Raw genomic sequence first — 21,119 nt, forward strand, 5'->3', positions numbered from 1 at the left:
ATATTAGCATTCCAACTGTGACAAGCATAAGCAAGAATTACAACATCCCTTCTAGATCTGTGTTTCTTCTTGTACTATATTCTATTAAGCCCCTGTGATCTGTTTAGTAACCCACAGAAGTCCCTTTTGGGTGGGTCTGAGGTTGCTTCCAGGAAAGATTAACTGAAGGAGGAAGTCCTTACCCCAGAGCGGGCGGCCCTTCTCAGGGGGAACTTTATATAAGGAAGCTCGGGGTGAAAAGAGCCCCTTCCTTCTTCCCACTTGGCTGCTGGAGCTGCTTGCTGCCTTCCAGCGCACACTGAAGATCGCGTGGATCAAAACCTACCAGGCTCCTCAGGAACCCTCCAGGCCTTCTGGTGCCATCTGCAGTGCCAGGTCGGGACTGCTGAGGCATCTGTCCACGTGTACTGATCAGCTACCAGGTTCCTTGATTTTCGGGCCTGCAACTGCTACTGGACTACCATAAACTAACCCAATAAACTCCCTTTTAAAATAATTCATTCCAGCAGTTCTGTTCCTCTAGAGAGAACCCTGACTAATACACCCCGATTCCTCTTCTTGGTGTGTGGTTTATGTGATGCAAGTACATGTGTACAGATGCAGGAACACAAGCACACAACTGCAAGGAGGCCAGAGGACACGGCATTCTCCTCTAATTACTCATCTGCTTTAAATTCTCAAAGCAAGTCTTTTCACTGAGCCTAGAACTTACTACTTTTCAGTAAAAATGGGCTGACCAGTGAATCCTACTGATCCTTTTTCTGTCTCCCTTTAGGGCTGGGATTACAGGTTACCGGTATGCATAGCCACACCCAATTTCTACGTGGGTACCAGGAAATGAACTCCGGTCTCTAAGTTTATGTAGGAAGCACTCTTATCTACTGAGCCATCTGCCTGGGCCCACTTTTTTTTTTTATTTATTTGTAGAGAGAAGGGGAAAGGAGGAGAAAGAAATAGAGAATGGTAAGCCAGGGCCTCTAGCCACTGTAGACAGACAGTATGCGCCACTTTGTGTATCTGCTTTACATGGTGTACTGGGGAGTTTAACCAGGGTAGTTATGCTTTGCAATCAAGTGCCTTAACCTCAGTCATCTCTCCAATTTTTTTTTTTTTTTTTTTTGAGGTAGGGTCTTGTTCTAGCCCAAGCTACCGTGGAATTAGTCTCAGGCTGGCCTAGAGCTCACAGCCATCCTCCTTCCTCAGCCTCTCTATTCTAGCTCAGGATGACCTGAAAGCTCACTCTATAGCCCAGGCTGGCTTCCAACTCATGGCGACTCTCCTACCTCAGCTTCCCAAATTCTGGGCTTATACTGGCATGGGCCATTGCCCCTGGCTTATTTTGATATTCTTCACGAACTGCTGTGAAAGCTTCCATCAATAAATAACAAAGGCACCTTTCTTTATTAGAAAGCAGCAGAAATACAGGAGATGCCAAGAATTCTAGTGGTGTTGAGCCAGCACTATATTGTGAATATATTAAAAAATAAAGTGAGCCGGGCATGGTGGCACATGCCTCCCAAGGCAGCACACAGGAGGCAGAGAGGTAGGAGGATCACTATGAGTTCGAGGCCACCTGAGACAACATAGTGAATTCCAGGTCAGCTTGAGCTTGAATGAGACCCTACCTTGAAAAACAATAAATAAATAAAAAATACAAAAGGGACTGGAGAGATTAAGTTAACAAATAGTATGCTCACGTGATCCTCCTACTTGGTTCTCATTTTCGGACCCTGCTAAATGCCTCAGAAGCTAAGACACTGCACCATGGAAGCAACAAGGCACTTTTGCCTCTCTGGCAGCAGTAAACATAGCTGTGCTACTCAAAGATGGTGCACCGCTTGCTATCCAACTTTTCTGGCCATGAGTGGACAGATCATCTATTAAAAGAAATGATTAAGGGCTGGAGAAATGGCTCAGTGGTTAAGGTGCTTGCCTACAAAGCCAAAGGACCAAGGTTCAATTCCCTAGGACCCATGAAAGCCAGACACAGAAGGTAGCAGATGCATCTGGAGTCAGTTTGCATTGCCTGGAGGCCCTGGTGCCCCCATTCTATCTGCCTGCCTCTCTCTCTCTCACTCAAATAAATAAATAAAAGTAAAATATATATATAAATAAAAAGATCAAGTCAGGCATGGTGTCACATGCCTTTAATTCCAGCATTTAAGAGGATCACTGTGAATTTGAGGCTAGCCTGAGACTGCATAGTGAATACCAGGTCCGCCTGGGTTAGCACGAGCCCCTACCTAAACAAACCAAAAAAAAAAAAGGAAAAAAAGTTCTTCCGGCCAAGATGGCGACCGCCTAGCTGCACTCCAGATACCAGGGAAAGAAAGATAGATGCAGATCCTAAGGAAAGAGCTGCCCCAACATACCTCAAAAGGGGCCCAACTGAAACTAAGAACAATTGGCGAAACAAGCAAGGGTGATGTTTTCCTGTGAACCGGATACCAGCACAAAGGGGAAGGAGACCAACGCAGAGAAAAATCAACTCCTACCAAATCAGAGAGCCAGAGCCTCAGAGGCCCCCAACACCTCAGCACTGAAGCAGACCAAAAACGAACCCAACATGGCTCAGGGAAATTTTGCAGAAGAGGGGGCAGAAAGAATGTCAGAATCACACGTTGGGTCATGATTTGCAGAGACATTTATCAGACCAATAATTGGGGGCTAACTCCACAATGCACGACCCATTTACATCAACAAGGAGGGTCCAATGGGGGGGGGGGTAGATCATAGATGAGCCTAAACAATGGTACCAAACTGCCTGTATTTGCTGAAAAGAAAACTAATAAATTAAATTAAAAAAATAATTAAAAAATTAAAGAGGGTAAAAGAACAGTGTAGGAAATAATATATAAGATACAAAAAAGGGTATTACTGAAGGATTTGGGTGGGAACCTATGTTTGTTCCATCCTAACCACATTATTTGCAAGCAGAGATAAGAGAAGAGAGAGACAGGGAGAATGGGCACTTCCAGGGCCTCAAGCTATTACAAATAAATTCCAGATGCATGCACAACTTTGTGCATCTGGCTTTATGTGGGCACTGGGGAACTGAACTCAGGTTGTTAGACTTTGCAGGCAAGTGCCTGAACCATTAAGCCATCTCTCCAGCCCCTAACTGCATTTTAATCACTATGATTAGACAAAGATGGCCCCTCTGGCTAAAATACTAGGGAAGAGTCAGTTAGCCTTATGAAGGGAATATTAACAATGGCCTACACAGTACACCCCAATGAATAAAGCACAGCCCCTTTAAAGGCTAGATTTACAGAGTAACTGAGCTCCCGTAGAAGTATTTGTAATTTTATCAGTATTTAAAATAAAATCTTTGGCTCAAAAGGTCCAATACAAATAGATCATGTCTCTTTACATGTCAATCCATAGCAATGTACATTATTACATACCTGATTCTGGGTTTACCAAGAAACTCCCATATACTCTCTTTAGTAACTAGAAAATTAAAAAAAAAAAAGTTAATTCAAAGTCCATGACAAATTTCATTATTTTTAAAGCATATACCACTGTTAAGCTTTTTCTAAACCAGTACTCTTAGCTTTCATTTGATAGGTGGAAAGCCAGGGCAAGTGGATTTACCTAAGTCACAGATCCCTCATAGGAGTGGTGTCTATCTCTCAAAAACTTGACAAAACCCCTCAGGAATTTTCTGTTCTCCTTCACATCCTACAATGTATTCAATCATACTGTTTTCAGGAATAGAAGCATGACAGATCTGAGAGGTTATATTCATTATTAACTCAACACAGGCCAAGCCACTAAACCCAGGTGAATGAAGAGGCAAAAATAATTTGTGGGAATGATTTCTGTTAGTCTGTTACCTTGTATGATTTGTTTACTTATTTTTATTTATTTATTTATTTATTTTTGAGGTAAGGTCTCGCTTATTTTTTTGATCTTTCAAGGTAAGGTTTCACTGTAGCCCAGGCTGACCTGGAATTGAATATGCAGTCACAGGGTGGCTTTGAACTCATGGCAATCCTCATACCTGTGCCTCCCAAGTGCTAGGATAAAAGGCATGCATCATCACGCCCAGCTTATCTTGTATGACTTAAAAATAACTTAACTCCTAACTATGCAAAGGATAGTAAATCCTGGAATTTCAGTCACCTGTTAATAGCGGTGGGTACACACAATGGAGTCTCTATCTCGAGTTTCCCCAAACCAACACATTTAGTACTGGTAATGTTCTAGCCTCTATGACAAAACACAAGCCCCTTTTTACCTGCCTACTTTATTTTGTTTGCTTCACCTGGCCAACTAACATGGTTTAAAGATCCAGACTTTATTTTTGACGGATCAAGGCTGAAGTACTTAAGTGTTATAAGGGACAATTTAAGCAATGCTAAAGCAACTATTTGGAGATAAAAACAAAGTACATAGTAAAATCACTGACAATCTAATAAGCTTTTTAGTGCTTAAAACTTTGCATATTAAATTAGAACACAAACATGAGATCAAGGTTGGAAATCCCAGTATTCATGGGCTGGGGCAAAGGAGTCTCAAGTTTGAGGTACAAAACAGTAACAATAAGATGGACATGGTGACACACGCCTTTAATCCCAGCACTCGTGAGGTAGGAGGATGGCCATGAGTTCAAGGCCATCGGAGACTACATAGAGAATTCCAAGTCAGTCTAGGCTAAAGCAAGGCCCCACCTCGAAAAACCAATAAAAAAAAAAAAAAAAAAAAACAAAAAAAACCCCAGTAACAATAAAAAACACCTTTCCTCAAACATAAAGTCTCATAGACCTGGCTTGTTTATTAACCCCTTCTATTTTATAAAAAAAATTTTTGTTTATTTTTATTTATTTATTTGAGAGCAACAGACAGAGAGAAAGAGGCAAGCATAGAGAGAGAGAGGGAGGGAGGCAGAGAATGGTCACACTAGGGCCTCCAGCCACTGCAAACAAACTCCAGATGCATGCGCTCCCTTGTGCATCTGGCTAACGTGGGTCCTGGGGAAATCGAGCCTCGAACGGGGCGCATAGGCTTCAAAGGCAAGCACTTAACTGCTAAGCCCTCTCTCCAGCCCCATTAACCCCTTCTAAAAGACTGCACTGAGAAGTCAGGCCAAATGAGCTAACGGGTGCAGTAGTGGCACATCTGTCATGGTGGAAACCAACTGCCCTCAAATTGGACTGGAAGCCCACTCTAAGGGAGGGAATACATCCCTGATACTGAAAACTTAAAACAGGGGTAGTCATGAGCCCTAGGAGTGTAACATCTGCTGATGTCTGGATAAGTGTATATACTATGCTTATCAAACTGCCCAATAAGCACTTCTCTTAATATTTATACCCTGAGATTAATGCTTCTCTCATTTTGGGTAGAGAATCTTCTTTTTTCAGATGGCATTGACCTTGGGACAACTCAGAAGGTATCATGGTGCTGGAAAGAAGTGACTAGAGTACCGAGTAACATCTCGATCACACCTTCCAAGGCTCAGGGTCTAATGCGGAAAAGGTGGCGGAAAGAAGTTAAGTGCCAAAGGAAGGGTTGGACTCCTTACAATGTGCTCCCTCCAGACATAAAATGGCCTGGATATCCATGACCTCACAGTGCCTGACACTACCTACACAAGACCATCATTAAAAGGGAAAGGGGCTGGAGAGAGGGCTTAGCGGTTAAGCGCTTGCCTGTGAAGCCTAAGGACCCCAGTTCGAGGCTTGATTCCTCAGGACCCACGTTAGCCAGATGCACAAGGGGGCGCACAAGCCTGGAGTTCATTTGCAGTGGCTGGAGGCCATGGCGCGCCCATTCTCTCTCTCTCTGTCTGCCCTTTCTCTGTTGCTCTCAAATAAATAAATAAACAAAAAAAATTTAAGAGGAGGGAAAGATCATGACATCAAAATAAAAGAGAGACTTATTGAGATGGGGAGGGGCTATGATAGAGAATGGAATTTCAAAGGGGAAAAGTGGGGAAGGGAGGGTATTACCATAGGATTTTTTTTTTTTTAAAGTTATTTATTTATTTGAGAGCGACAGACACAGAGAGAAAGACAGAGGGAGAGAGAGAGAATGGGCGCGCCAGGGCTTCCAGCCTCTGCAAACGAACTCCAGACGCGTGCGCCCCCTTGTGCATCTGGCTAACGTGGGACCTGGGGAATTGAGCCTCGAACCGGGGTCCTTAGGCTTCACAGGCGAGCGCTTAACCGCTAAACCATCTCTCCAGCCCCATAGGGTATTTTTTATAATCATGGAAAATGTTTTAAAAAATTTAGAAAAAATAAGATTAAAAAATAAAAGATTGCACTGAGAAAGAAAAGGTGCCATCATTATTCCCTAGAAAATAAAGATGAGGTCAATACATTAAACCTCAGAAGTATATAACAGGGTACAGATTTCTTTTCTTTTCTTTTCTTTTCATCTTTTTTTTGAGGTAGGGTCTCACTCTAGCCCAGGCTGACCTGGAATTCACTATACACTCTCAGGATGGTCTTGAACTCACAGCAATCCTCCTACCTCTGCCTCCTGAGTGCTGGGATTAAAGGTGTGCACCACCATGCCCAGCTCTTTTCTTTTTGTGAGACAGGGTCTCATGTATCCCAGGCTATACTCAAACTTGCTACCTAAGCCAAGGACAACCTTCAACTCCTGCCTCTACCCCTAAAGTTCAGGGATAACAGGTATATGACCACCAGGATGCAGGCTTTATTTACAGGTATCCAATCAACATTTAGTCTGTGCATTATAAAATGTAAAAAACAAAACTGATGCTTCTGTTTTGATATTAAGAGTCAGTTATGCAAGCTTGTTTACAAGGATTTCATAGGCAAAGGAACAAGCAATGCTAGAGTCCAGTTCCACACAAGCAGACCCCACCACCACTTGACTGCTGTGTTCTCAGTGCCACAGCAACACCTGGACCAAACAGTAACTGCCCGAAGATAAAACAACCCCTTTCTTCTCCTTTTATTTTCAGGGGACACTCTAATAACATTCAAACAAACAAAATCAAATGGTGAGGTTTTTCCCCTTCCATTTTTTTGAGATAAGGTCTCAACTGTACCCCAGGCTGTCCTCTTATTTACACCTCTTGAGTTGTGGGACTAAAGGCATGCCACCACATCTGGCCCATTATTTTTTATTTTTTGGTGGTACTAGGAACCAATCCTAGGGATTTGTGCATGCTAAGTAGACATTCACCACTGAACCGCATCCTCTTTAAGCAGCTAATCTAAAGTATTATTTGGAAACATCTGAAGTAATGACCTGCAAATAATTTGTTAAATAATTTTTACCTTCCTAATAGTCCGCATACTTATTTAATAATTCTTCTATATCTTCAAGAAATTCCCAATGTTCAAAACTTAAATAATAGTGTAGACCTCAAAGTATGAATTTATGATCACACTTGTTTACATAGAGAAAAGGTAAGTAATCGCAGCACTTGGGAGGCTGAGGTAGGATTGCAGTGAGTTTGAGGTCAGCCTAGGGCCACAGAGTGAGTTCCAAGTCAAGGGCTAGAGCAAGAGCCTGCCTTGAAAAATATAAGACAAAACAGCAACAACAACAAAAAGGAAAAAAGAAAAAGAAAAATGAAAACCAGGCGTGGTGGCATATGTCTTTACTCCCAGCACTTGGGAAGCAGAGGTAGGAGGATCAAGGATTGCTGTGAGTTCGAGGCCACCCTGAGACTACATAGTGAATTCTACGTTGGTCTTGACTAGACCAACACACTACCTTGAACCCCTCCCCCACAAAAAAGGGAAAAGAAAAGTCCTAGTTGGTGATCATAGAGCCAATGTGAGGGAGCTTTTATAGAAGAGGAACTGAAAGGAAGGTCTGAAGGTCAGTCTGTTGGTGGATCTGACCTTCAAGTACATTTACCTCTTCTCTTTTGACAAACAAAAACGAACATGAATATCCAATATCAACAAGCATTTTAACTAGCATCCTACCTCTGAGCTGTAATTCTGTATTACTGGTACTTAGAGAAAGGAGAAATCCAATAGAATGAAACCACAGCCCCTTCAATTTAGTTTAATTCCAAGTTTACTAAGCTAATACTGAGACCTATGAGGTACTCAGAGCTAAGTTTATACCATGTTCAACTCCTCTGCTCCCTCTTCTTGCCATAACCAACCAAAATTTGCCCATTACCTCATTTGTGTATGTGCGTGTGTTTGCATGTGCTTAAGGGTCTATGGAGACCAGAGGTCAACGTCAAATGTCTTCCTCATCTACTCCCCACCTATTTTTTGAGACAGGGTCTCTCACTGAACCTGGAATTCCCAAGTTTGGACTATACTAACCAGCTAGCAAGCCCCAGGGATGCTTTCTCTCCCTCCCCCAGGCTGGGACTGCAGGGATGCGCCACTGCACCTGGCTTTTGTGTTGCTGTTGGGAATCCTAACTCAGGTCCTTATGCTTGCAGGCCAGCACTTTTTATTGACTGAACCATCTCCTCAGTCCTCTCTTGCCTATTTGTTTGTTTTTGAGAGTCTAGTCCTGAACTCATGATCCTTCTGCCCCTACCTTTCTAGTACTAGGGTCTCAAATGTGCACCACCATACCAGGATGTTCACATAATCATGATTCAATTTTAAATGTGTGCCCCACCCCCAATTTCCTGATGGCAGGAGATGGGTGGAGGTGTGACCTATCTACTCACAATGATTAAACCTGCCTTGTGTGTTTCTGCCTTTAAAAAGGGCCTGTGACAAAGCAACAAGCTTCCTGTAGTTATCAGGCCTAGTTATTGTTTAACCCAGGGAACCATTTATTGCACATTGCTCTAGCACTGAGAATCTTACCCCTCCCGCCTGAGTAGGTGGGTTAGCTCTGACTCCAATGGAAGTTGTAAGAATTGCCATGTGTTCTCAAGCTCCACTTGTAGCAAAACACAGAATGGAAAAAAGCCTTAAGAAATCCAATGCAGGTGTGGTTATAAATTGGATACCAGCCTAACATTTCCTTCTCCTTCCAATACAGATCCTAGAAACCTAGACTCCTCCTCACTCCAAGGTAGGGTCTCACTTTGGCCCAGGCTAGTCTGGAATTCACTATGAAGTCTCAGGCTGGCCTCGAACTTAGAGCGATCCTCCTACCTCTGCCTCCAGAGTGCTGGGATTAAAAGGTGTGCCACTATGCCCGGAAAAACCTAGACTTCAAAGGGGGGAACTATCTAGGGGGGGCTGTTTGTTCAAAGTGCTTCTTTCCAGGCAGTCACCCTAGAGTTGATGGAAAGCAGGGCTGCTTTCACAGCCCACATTTCCTTGTGCTTTTTATCTGGTCAAGACTTAGCCATTACCCTCATATAATAATTCTTCATGAGTCTTATACAAGGACTGGGTCTTTGGCTCCAAGCTTCTTTTTCTGATAAAGGCTTCCCAGGTTCCAATTTTCAGGGCTTTTTCTTTGACTTTATGGGGCAAATCAAATACATGTGCATAACTAGAGGAAGTACCTCTTTATGGTTCTTGGTATTGTTAAGTCTGATTTTAGATTTTATACCAAATAATTATACCAATAATTATGAAGCCTTACATTTCAAAAAAATCATATTGTTCAAAAGCTACTTTTCAGAGACAGAAAGAAATGACTGTATTTTCACTCAAAAGATTAAGGAACCCAGTTTGTTAAGCTGGACATGGTAGCTCACACCTTTAATCCCAGCACTCAAGAGGCAAAGGTAGGAGTATTGCCATGAGTTCAAGGCTACTCTGAGACTACATGGAGAATTCCAAGTCAGCCTGGGCTACAATGAGACCATACCTAAAAAAAAAAAAAAAAAAAAAAATTGAAAACTGATTCAGGAACTGAGTCACACTTCCTGCTTTGAGACCCAACCACAATGTGCACACACTGGTGTAACAGCATGTTCTTTCTTCCATAAATGGCTTTCCCCAGAGCAAGTGTAGTTCTGCAGGAACCAAACCTGCTCCTTTAGCTATCAAAAGAAGCCAGGGCACAAGGCATGGCCATTGTGAGTTTCTCAAGGGCTGAACATACCTTCTTACTTCCCCTAAGGTGATTAATTCTAAGAAAACACAGTTGGACAGGCTAGTTCTAAAGAATATTCATCTAAAAAAGTTACTTGTGCCTCAACTGCCAGGATGAAAATGGTAATTATAAAATTTAAATAAGCCATAAATTACATACCTGCCTTTGCAATGTTCTAAATATGGAACAGAACATGTCTTATTATTACTAGAGCAATTTCTGTAATAGCTACCAAACTATTCTCTGCTGTTTTTGGAGAACTGTCTGTTTTGTTTCATTGTTTTATAAAATCCTATGGCCTATATAATTTGAGAACATTATGAGTATAACATGGTGGTGCAAGCCTATAATCCTAGAACTTGGGAGGTACAGGCAGTAGGATAAGAGTTTGAGGCCAGCCTCAAACACAAAGGGAAGTCAAGGTCAGTCTAGACTATATGAGACCCTGTCTCAAAAAAACTAAATAAAAAAAAAGTAAAAAAAGTAAAAAAAAAAAAAAACAACCTAAATAAGTAAGGTTTGTTTAAGCCTTGGTTAGAGGAAAACATCATAATCTCTCCAAGATAAAACCAAGCAAATAAAGAGGCAAAATCTTTTCTGGAAAACATTTTTTTACATCATTGTGGGAAATGGAGACTTTCAAGAGGCCATAGTTAGGTGAGCTGAGCAAGCTATGCAGAGTGCTCCCTGCCTGTGGGGACAATTTGGTATCATGATCTTCTATGAGAGTAGCAACTGCCAACAAAACTAAGGATGAAACAAAAGTCCTAAGGAAACAGATGTGGTACTTACCTCATCAGCACCATGTGCCTGAAGTTCCTTGTAGAATTTCAAAGAAATACTGACCATCACTTTTGTTTTGTCTCCATTAGGATTTGAAATATGATAGAGGACCCCATCAAAATCTGTGAGGAAAGCAAGAAAGACTGCTTACCCTGAATTAGGAAATAATCTCCCTAAGCATCTACCTTAGACCAGAGGCTGTAAGGAAGACCTCTGATAAGACAGCACAGAAAGGAGTTGGGGAGATGGCTCAGAGGCTAAAGGTGTTTGCTTGTAAAGCCTGGTAGCCTATAGTTCAATTCTCCAGCACCCACGTAAAGCTAGATGCACAAAGTGGCACATGAGTCTGGAGTTAAGTTTGCAGTAGCAGTAGGCCCTGGTGTGCCCATACACACTCATTCTCTCACAAACTAACTAAAAAATAATAATAATTTTTTCCCTTTTGTTTTGGTTTTTTGAGGTGGGGTCTCACTGTAGCCCAGGCTGACCTGGAATTCACTACGGAGTCTCAGGATGGCCTCAAACTCACGGCGATCCTCCTACCTTTGCTTCTCAAGTGCTGGGATTAAAGGCGTGCGCCACCACACCTGGCTCAATAATTTTTTTTTTTTTTTCAAGGTAGGGTCTTGCTCTAGCTCAGGCTGACCTGAAATTCACTATGTAGTCTCAGGGTGGCCTCGAACTCACGGTGATCCTCCTACCTCTGCCTCCCACATGCTGGGATTAAAAGGCATGTGCCACCACGCCTGGCCAAAAAAAAGTATGTGTGTATTTTAAATAGTTTTATTTTTTAATACGTTTATTTTTATTTATTTGACAGAGAGAGGGGGAGAGAAAGAGGAGAGAGAGAGAGAGAGAGAGAGAGAGAGAGAGAGAGGGAGAAGAGAGAGGGAGAGAGAGAGAATGGCGCCAGGGCCTCTAGCCACTGCAAAAGAACTCCAGACATGTGTGCTACCTTGGGCATCTGGCTAATGTGGGTCCTGAGGAATTGAACCTGGGTCCTTTGGCTTTGCAGGCAAATGCCTTAACTGCTAAGCTATCCCTCCAGGCCCAATTTTTTTTTTCCAGCCCCAGTTAAAAAATTTTTTTATTAGTTTTTTTTTTTTAAGACAGCATATTTAAAAAAGACCAGTCTGTTGGGCTTGTGTTAAAAAAAAAAAGACAGCATATAAGTAAAATTATCTAAAGTTTACTTGGAGCTGGCTCAGTGGCTAATGGTGCTAGCTTGCAAAGCCCTTCAGCCTGGGTTCATTCCCCAGCATCCACATAAAGTCAGATATACAAAAGGGGCATGGGTCTGGAATTTATTTGCAGTAGTGGCAAGAGACTCTGGTGTGCCCATTCATTCTCTCCCTCTCAAATGCATAAAAAACACTGGGACTGGAGAGATGGGTCAGTAGTTAAAGGTGCTTGACTGCAAAGCTTGATGTCCCAAGTTCAATTCCCCAGAACCTATGTAAAGACAGATGCACAAAGTGGAACATGAATCTGGAGTTTATCGCTAATGGTGAGAGGCCCTAGTGTGACTGCATAAGCTTGCTCTCTGCTTGCAAATAATTAAATATTTAAAAATATATTGGGGGGGGGTTTGCAGAGATGCTTAGTAGTTAAGGCACTTGTCTGCAAAGCCAAAGGATCCAGGTTTGATTTCCCAGGACCCATGTAAGCCAGATGTACAAGGTGGCACATTAATCTGCCAGTTCATCTGCAGTGGTTGGATGCCCTGGTGTGCCTACTCTTTCTCTCTCCCTCTTTCTCTCTCAAATAAATAAATAAATAAAAATAAAATATTATATATATGTGTATATATATATATACACACACACATACATACACACATATGTATGTATATTTATTTATTTAGGGCTGGAGAGATGGCTTAACAGTTAAGGTGCTTGCCTGTGAAGCCTAAAGACCCACATTCAACTCCCAGATCCCACTTACGCCAGGTGCATAGCATACACAAGGTGTTACATGTGCACAAAGTGGCGTGCGCACCACGCACCTGGAGTTCAATTACAGTGGTACACCAATTCTCTTGCTCTCACTAAAAAAATAAAGACCAGTCTGTTGGGCTTGCATAAATTTTTCTTTTTAATAAGCCAGGTGTGGTGGCACATGCCTTTAATCCCAGAAGGCACTCAGAAGGCAGAGCCAGGAGGATCGCAGTGAATTTGAGGCCCACCCTGAGAGTACATAGTGAATTCCAGGTCGGCTTGGGCTAGAGAGAGACCCAACATTGAAAAACTAAAAATAAATACAATAAAATAAATGAAATTCATATGGGAAGGTAGCAAATGCACTGGAAAAGAACCTCTCTTTGGTCTTTGTTAATATTACAAAGCTATTTTTGTAACCTCTACCACAGTTTGGTGCTGAAAGAATTTAAAGAAAAGTTTTATTGCAATACATTTCCAACATTTCAAAGTAGGATGAGAGTAAGCAAACACCTATTCCCATGACACAACTTCAACAATGTGGCCATTCTTATTTCATTTATCCCTTTCCCCCCACAACTATTTTGAAGCAAATCCCAGACATCATGCCATTTGACTCATTTATACAACATACTGTATCTCTGGGAGATAAAGGTGATTTTTAACTAATTTGAGAGAGAGAGAGAGAGAGAGAGAGACAGAGACAGAGACAGAGAGAGAGACAGACAGACAGACAGAATGGGCTTGCCAGACCCTGCAGCCTCATGCGCCACCTTGTGTATCTGGATTAAGTGGGTCTTGGAGAATAGAACCCGGGTCATTTGGCTTTGCAAACAAGTGTTTTAACTGCTAAACCATCTCTTCAGCCAGATAAAGGTGATTTTCAACGAATATAACCACAATCGATGTGACATGTAATTCACTATATAGTCTGAGGGTGGCCTTGAACTCACAGTGATCCTCCTACCTCTGCCTCCCAAGTGCTGGGATTAAATGCTCAGCTTGAATTAGGATCTTTTAAGTCTCTTCTACTCTCTAGGTGTCTCTGTTTAGGTCCTCTATTCTTGCACTACAAAATAAATTGATCCAGTCTATGTTAATGGAGGTAGTTGCTGTGGGCCATTACACAAACTGGCTTGACAATCATGAGAACTAGTGATCAGGAGGGACAGGGATGGTGCCTGCCCTTGGAGATGCAGATGGCTACTGAAGTATTCCAAGATCATCCATTCAAAAGCTTCCATTTTCTAGCGTGTGTAAAATCCGAGTTCACAGAGATGTTAGGCTGTATCCACAGTCAATTGTTTACAGAAACAGAAAGCAGCCATTTCTTTGACTTGACAAACAGGTGTCAGCATGTTCCTGTTCCCACCTCTAGTGCTAGGCAAACTCAAGTGATGGCTAGTAGAGTATTAGGACTTGCAAAGTAAAGACTGTTTTTCTTTATATAACAACATGAAACCCAGACTTCTAAAACATGAGTAGCGTTTCCTTACTTCAAAGTCAGTTAGCAATGGATTAAATACATAAAATACCACTTAAGTCCTTTAAAAGACCTGAAAAACTAGTATTTCTCTTTTTTTGTTGTTTTTCAAGGTAGGGCCTCACTCTAGCCCAGGCTGACTTGGAATTCACTATGTAGTCTCAGGGTGGCCACAAACTCACAGCAATCCTTCTACCTCTGCCTCCCTAGTGCTGAGATTAAAGGCATGTGCCACCATGCCAGGCCCATTTTCCACTTTTAACATTATATCCTCTTTTAATAGGGCTGAGATAGACACTTACCTGCAAATGTTACTTCTACTGCTTCTGGTTTATTTCTGTAAAACAACAAGAAGGCCTTTAGTGAAGATAATTATACTGCTACCTTTTAGAAAAAAAATTTTTATGCAGTGTCTTATAGCAGTCCTCCTACCTCAGCATTCCAAGTACTGGGATTAAAGGTGTATGCCACCATACCCAGCTATGAACTGCTACTTGGCTCTACTTGGAAGGCCCCTAAACTTTACTGAAGGTTGGAACATTCTGGTTAACTGTTAGGCTTATTCATTCTCTTACAGGCTTGAACCTTTGGACTTGTTTAAGATGAAGATGAGACCAAGGACAGCTACAGCCTTTGTTTTTCCACTTGCTGCTCAATCTCCTGTCATGGCTGGTGCTCAGTTTCAATTCTGAATTCCCTGAGAACATGACAAGCACACATCTGTACATGTGAACCACAAAACACCACCTTCTGGTTAATGCCTCTCCCATAGGACAGTGCTGATGAGAGGAATATAAATGGCAGGAAAATGACTAAGTGTAATGTAGGATGGTTGTAACCGCTTAATGTGAAAGGATAATCTGGGGCCATAAAACAAAACACCAAGTTCTGTTTCATTCCAAAGACCATCTGCAAGTCCTCTGGTACATCTTCCCTTCTTCTTTACACTGTCAAAGCACCCACTGCTCTTCAAGCCCTCACTCGTTCTTAGTTTTGTTATTCCAGCTCTGCGTAAAGTTTGGCACAAAATAACATTGCAATCACTGAGGAGAACAGTGAAGACACTTGTTTTCCAACTTTATCTTCTTCATTAGTTTCTGTTTTGGGATAAAACCCATGCTTTTTAATTTTCTCACTTATAAAGTGGGAGAACACAAATGATCTCACAGAACTGCTATAACTGGGCAGGGGAGATGGTTCAGTGGTCAAAGGTACTTACTTGCAGAACTGCTGTAATAAAAACCACAAAACAAAATACCTTTCTAGAAGACAACAGTTACATGATATGATAGTCAATTGAGCTCCAAGAAAAAGTTGCTTCACATCTTTCCATCCTTTCCAAAGCCAAGCTTTAGCAGAGAACTAGCTACAACTCTAACGACTCTACTTTGGTTTATGTACTGAGCAAGATGTATCCATTTCCACATTTTAGTACACCTTGCTCAAGACCTATGAGTACTTTTCTTTAATGTACTCTCTCACCTGGAAAACAAAAACTGAGCTGTCCTCCAGGTTTCCTGAGAAATATTTAACATAGTTTATGACTGTTAAAAAGCTGATGAATGGTCTGGAGAGATGGTGTAGTGATTAAGGTATTTGCCTGCAAAGCCTAAGGACCCAGGTTTGATTGCCTGGTACCCATGTAAGCCACGATGCACTGGTGGTGCATGTGTCTGGAGTTCATTTGCAGTGGCTGGAGGCCCTGTGTGCCTATTCACTCTCTTTATCTGACCCCCCCCCCAATAAGTAAACAAATATTTAGAAAAAGAACTGACAAAGAGCAGGGCATGGTGGAACACAACTCTAATGACAACACTCAGGAGGCAGAGGTAGAAATACTGCTTAAGTTCAAGGCCAGACTGGGCCTACACAGTGAATCCCCAGGTAAGCTTGTGCTAGAGAGAGACCCTGCCTTGAGGAAAAAAAAAAAAAAAAGCTGATGAAGAAGCTAAACAATATTCTTTTTGTTTCAAAAGTTTTTTTTTATTAACAACTTCCATGATTATAAAAATATCTCATGAATTCGAAGATCTGAATTTCTCTAGGTATAAAGTACTCCAAACACCGATCAAAAATTTACTAAGGGGACCAGGCATGGTGCACACACAGAGGCTAAAGTCATCATTTCTTAATCTTATTTATTTAACTGGTTTGTTTTAGAGTCTCTTGTAGTCCAAAGTGGCTTTGAACTCCTGATCCTCCAAGCCTCTACCTCCTATTAAATTTAGATTAATACATATGCCGCCACACGCAATTATCGAATTATGGAATTCACTAGGCAGTTTCAGGCTGGCCTTGACGTCACAGTGATCCTCTTACCTCTGCCTCCCCAAGTGCTGGGGTTAAAGGTATGTTCCACCATGCCCAGCTAGACCCAGTTTTTTACTGTATTTTTATGGTTTAAAATTATGGCAACAGAGTTACAGTTAAGTAAGACTGTGACACTACCTGCTAAAATTTTGGGTGCAAGGGATGAGTTTAGAGAAAAATCAAGTTCTTCAGGGTTGAGCGAAATGGGGGAAAAAACATTATCTCACCAAACTGTCATGAAGCCTAATTGAGATTATCTATCTATCTATCTTAGTTTCCCAGTCAGTGTCCCATGACTAAATTACAGATATGATGAGGTAATGATCCCCAGAGCCCACTGAACAATGAGTGGCAGAATCTTACCCAAATGTGTAATACAATTATGACTGTCTTCTCTTTGTGCTATATGAAAAATGTCAAGAATCACAATGACAAAAGCCCAGTCTACTCTCTTTTTCTAGCCCAGGTAGGCCTAGAACTCACAGTGATCCTCTTCAGCCTCACTTCTGCTGAGATTATAGGTGTGAGCCACCATGCCTGATCCTTAGTACTAAGTAGTCTACAGATTCCCCATGCCCCTGTTTTTCAATTCCCAACACACTGAGTTTTCTCAACACTAAATGGACTCTACTATACCACATAGGCACATTGTGAAGTTAAATGAAGCTGTGTTCAAACACATAGAATAGCACAGAAAATGATCAATGAATTAGGTAGATGGCCTCAAAAACCATGGCAGTCCTCCTACCCCAGATTTCTTAGAGCTGTGATCATAAATGTAAACCATCATGCCTAGCCTAGGTTTTTCTTCTTGGTGGAGTTAAGAGATCAGATTTTGAAGAGAGCTTCTGGGACTATAGCAGTTCCCAGGACCAGGAATTATTCACTGGTAGTTTTAAGTAGAAACAGAATTCCTATTAGCATTGGACTGTTGCGATGACTGGAATCTGGGAACTAGTCAGCTGGATGGTCCCTTAGGATTACTGACTCAACAACCTAAGGCTCTAAAACATACTCAATTCAGTCAGGTGGGCTTCCAGAGTGGTTTTTGTTTTTGTTTTTGAGACAGGCTCTCATTTAGTAGCCCCGGCAAACCTCCAATGCACAGTGATCCTCTTGCCTCAGCTTTCCAAATGCTGGGATTACAGGATGAGTTTTCATGCTTGTTAAATAACTTTTTAAAATTTACTTATGTGAGAGAATGAGAATGGGCGCACCAGGGCCTCTAGCCACTGCAAACAAACTCCAGACACATGCACCACCTATGTGCATTTGGCTTACATGGGTCCTGGGGAATGGAGCCTGGGTCCTTAGGCTTTGCAGGCAAGTACCTTAACTGCTAAGCCATCTCTCCAGCCCAAGTGATATTCTTAAAATCCTTTAGAAAATATTTTCTTCTAGCCAGGTATGGTGACACATGCCTTTAATCCCAGCACTTGGGAGGCAAAGGTAAGAGGATCACCATGACTTCAAGGCTATCCATGAGACTACATAGTAAATTCCAGGTCAGCCTGGGCTAGAGCAAAACTCTACGTAGGAAAAAAACAACAACAACTATACTTTAAGAAAACTGGACCAACAACAGTCAATAAAGAACTTTTGACAACTTTATTATCTAATCCCCCTTTTTCATTAGAACTTTGGAGTTTTTTTTTACTATTTAAAAAAGTTGAGAGAGAGGCCGTAGAACAGGTATGCCAGGGCCTCTAGCCACTGAAAATGAACTCCAGGTGCATGCACCCCTTTGTGCATCTACCTTATGTGGTACTGGGGAATCGAACCTGGGCTCTTAAGCTTCACAGGCAAATGCCTTAGCCACTAAACCATCTCTCCAGGCCCAACTTTGGAGTTTTAACTTCTGAATGCATTCCAGGATCCAATTTTCCACTGGGGTAACTGTGTCCCTCTTCTGGTTTTCCTTCTATGTTCTGAATTAGAGAAAGTTTTGAGTTCTGATCAGTCTAAAGTTTAGTCTCTGACTATTCTCTAAACCTGTACAGGGTCCAATCATTTCTTCTGAGTAAACAAACCCTCAAAGCAGATCCTATTAGGTAAGAAGTGGTTTTTTTCTGCAAAGCCATTACCCAAAAGATGGAAAATAAAGAACTGTAAAAGCTGACTCACATGCTATCAGAAAAGTGACAAGGAGCTAGAGAGAATGCTCAGTGGCTACAACATTTGCATGCAAAAAAGGATGGCTTGGGTTCAATTCCTTAGTAGCCATGTAAAGCCACATGCACAAAGTGGTGTGTGAATCTGGAGTTTTGTTTGCAGAGGCAGGAAGCCCTGGTGTCCACACTTACTTTTTCTCAAATAATAAATAAAATATTTCTTAAAAAATTGACAAGTAACTAGACATTCATGAGGTTGAAGCAGGAGGATCACAGTGAGTACCAGGCCAACCTGGACTACAGTATGAACAAAACCCAAAAAGTAGTTCCAAAGAAAGAAAATATGAGCTGGGTGTGGTGGTGCACATCTTTAATCCCAGCACTTGGGGGGCAGAGGTAGGAGGACCGTTGAGAATTGTTCAACTCCAGCCTGAGACTACATAGTGAATTCCAGGTTAGCCCTGGGCTATAAAGAGACCCTACCATGGAAAACTGAAAAACCAAAAGAAATAAAGTATCAGTCTATCTGACTCCTTCAAGAAAATATTTACTGAGCTGACTACATATACATGAAAGATATCACAGAAACAAAAATGACTGAAATTACAGACTTAGCTCTCCAGGTATCCGTGTGGTCACGTGCACCCCTTGGGACTTCATGCCCAAAGCCATTGTAAAAAGAGGCCAGTGAACAGGCAGCAGTATGTAAGCTAGAATACCCTGTAAAAAGACCAACTAGATCTTCGCAGTCAGACACTACATTCCACTTCTATATGCTTAAATAATGTCCTAATTCGGAATCCCTTCAAACCAGTCTGTCTCCCTGAGGACATATGCAGTGTACTGGGGAATGAGAACAAGGTTTCAGCAAGATTTAATTTATTCCTTTCTCAAATTTCTCCTCCCACAGTCCTCGCCCACCCCAACCGGCGCTGCTTGCTTACTGAGCTCTTCTCCCCCTCAAAAACCACAGCTCCCTACAATATGCACAAGCTGTGGTAAGGTGCCAGCAGGCGCTTAAAATCAACAGCAATTCGCATGTGACAGCATTTTCTTGGTTCTGAACTGCTCACTCCAGCTAAGATGACAAGCCTTGCTTCTGGGCTGAAAAGGTTCTTGGTGTGTATATAGAAACAAAAGAATTCTTCCATTCATTTGCCAGAACCCTTCTGCTCTGTGGATCTGGGCAAAAGTTCCTAAATGGAAAGGCAATGCTGTTGCTAAGACCTATGCAGGACATCTTTTACAATGCTGAATGAGTCACAGTCTCTTAGTGTTTGAGGCTGTCAGGAAGACAGTTTACTAGTAAGTATCCCTTTGAGAGGATAGGTACACAAATAATTCCAATAAGCCACTTCCTGGGAGTGTGGTAGGACAAAGTGAGAAGCAATTTGTAATTTATCTTAAGCTTTGCTAGAACTGCCTTCAAATTAAAACGATACTGTATCCAAATGTATGCTTAAAACAGTTTAGATAACAGAACTGTTTTACCCAGATGGACATTTATACCTTTAGTAGGCTGTCATAGGCAAAATAAATAAATAAATAAATAAATAATCCAGAAAAGGGCTGGAGGGATGGCTTAGCAGTTAAGGCATTTGCCTGTAAAGCCAAAGGACCCATGTTAGCCAGATGCACAAGATGGTGCACATGCCTGGAGTTAGTCTGTTTGCAGTGGCTGGAGGCCCTGGTGCACCCATTAGCACCCTCTCTCTCTCCTCCTTTCTCTGTCCAATAAATAAATTAAAATAAAATATTTTTAAGCAGGGAGTGGTGGCGCACGCCTTTAATCCCAGCACTTGGGAGGCAGAGGTAGGAGGATCGTTGTGAGCTGAAGGCCACCCTGAGACTACATAGTTAATTCTAGGTCAGCCTGGGCCAGAGTGAGACCCTACTTCAAAAAAACAAACAAACAAAAACAAAATAAAATGATCCAAAGAATCATGAAAAAAAAAGTCAACCTTGGAGTTGGGAAGATAGTCAACTGCCTTACAAACATGAGGACCTGAGTTCAACCCCAAGTACAGGACAGGATATGGCAGCATAAACCTGCCCTGGGAAGGCATTCAAGTTAGGTGGATTCCTGGAGTTTGCTGGCTAATTGGTAAACTTCAGAACAATGAAAAACCCTATCTCAAAAAACAGGCGAATGGGAGCCAGGCATGGTGGTGCATGCCTTTAGTCCCAGCCAGCACTCAGGAGGCAGAGGTAAGAGGGTCATGATGAGTTCAAAGCTGAGCCTACACAGTGAATTCCAGGTCAGCCTGTGCTCGAGTGAAAACAAAACAAGAAAAATCCACAGGTGAATGGTGGTGCTGAGGAACAACACTCAAGGTTGTGCTCTGGCTTCTACATGTCCCAGTATATATTTGAACACACACACAACCATATGTTAAAAAAATTAAAGGGCTTAGCAGTTTAGGCACTTCCCAGTAAAGCCTAAGGACCCAAGTTCTATTCCCCAGTACGCACATAAGCCAGACGCACAAAGTGGCACATGTGTCTGGAGTTCGTTTGCAGTGGCTAGAT

At 42.0% G+C, this 21,119-nt stretch overlaps 1 protein-coding gene across 2 annotated transcripts in view; it reads right to left on the bottom strand.

Moving 5' to 3' along the window:
* The window catches only part of Arpc2 (actin related protein 2/3 complex subunit 2), a 47,485-nt gene that overhangs the window by 22,204 nt on the left and 4,162 nt on the right, over window positions 1-21,119 (bottom strand). Inside the window, exons 1-4 of one of the 2 annotated variants that reach the window (XM_045147410.1) lie at window positions 14,602-14,658; window positions 14,472-14,526; window positions 10,759-10,871; window positions 3,408-3,453 (exon numbers count right to left, since the gene is read on the bottom strand). In XM_045147410.1, coding sequence (XP_045003345.1) covers window positions 3,408-3,453; window positions 10,759-10,871; window positions 14,472-14,526; window positions 14,602-14,643 — 256 coding nt within the window. In that variant the 5' untranslated portion in view covers window positions 14,644-14,658. Of the gene's footprint in view, window positions 1-3,407; window positions 3,454-10,758; window positions 10,872-14,471; window positions 14,527-14,601; window positions 14,659-21,119 lie in introns of those variants that run through there. The other variant, XM_004662943.2, reaches the window with a different exon arrangement.

This window comes from Jaculus jaculus, chromosome 4 (assembly GCF_020740685.1).
Source record: "Jaculus jaculus isolate mJacJac1 chromosome 4, mJacJac1.mat.Y.cur, whole genome shotgun sequence".
NCBI classification, from domain to species: domain Eukaryota; kingdom Metazoa; phylum Chordata; class Mammalia; order Rodentia; family Dipodidae; genus Jaculus; species Jaculus jaculus.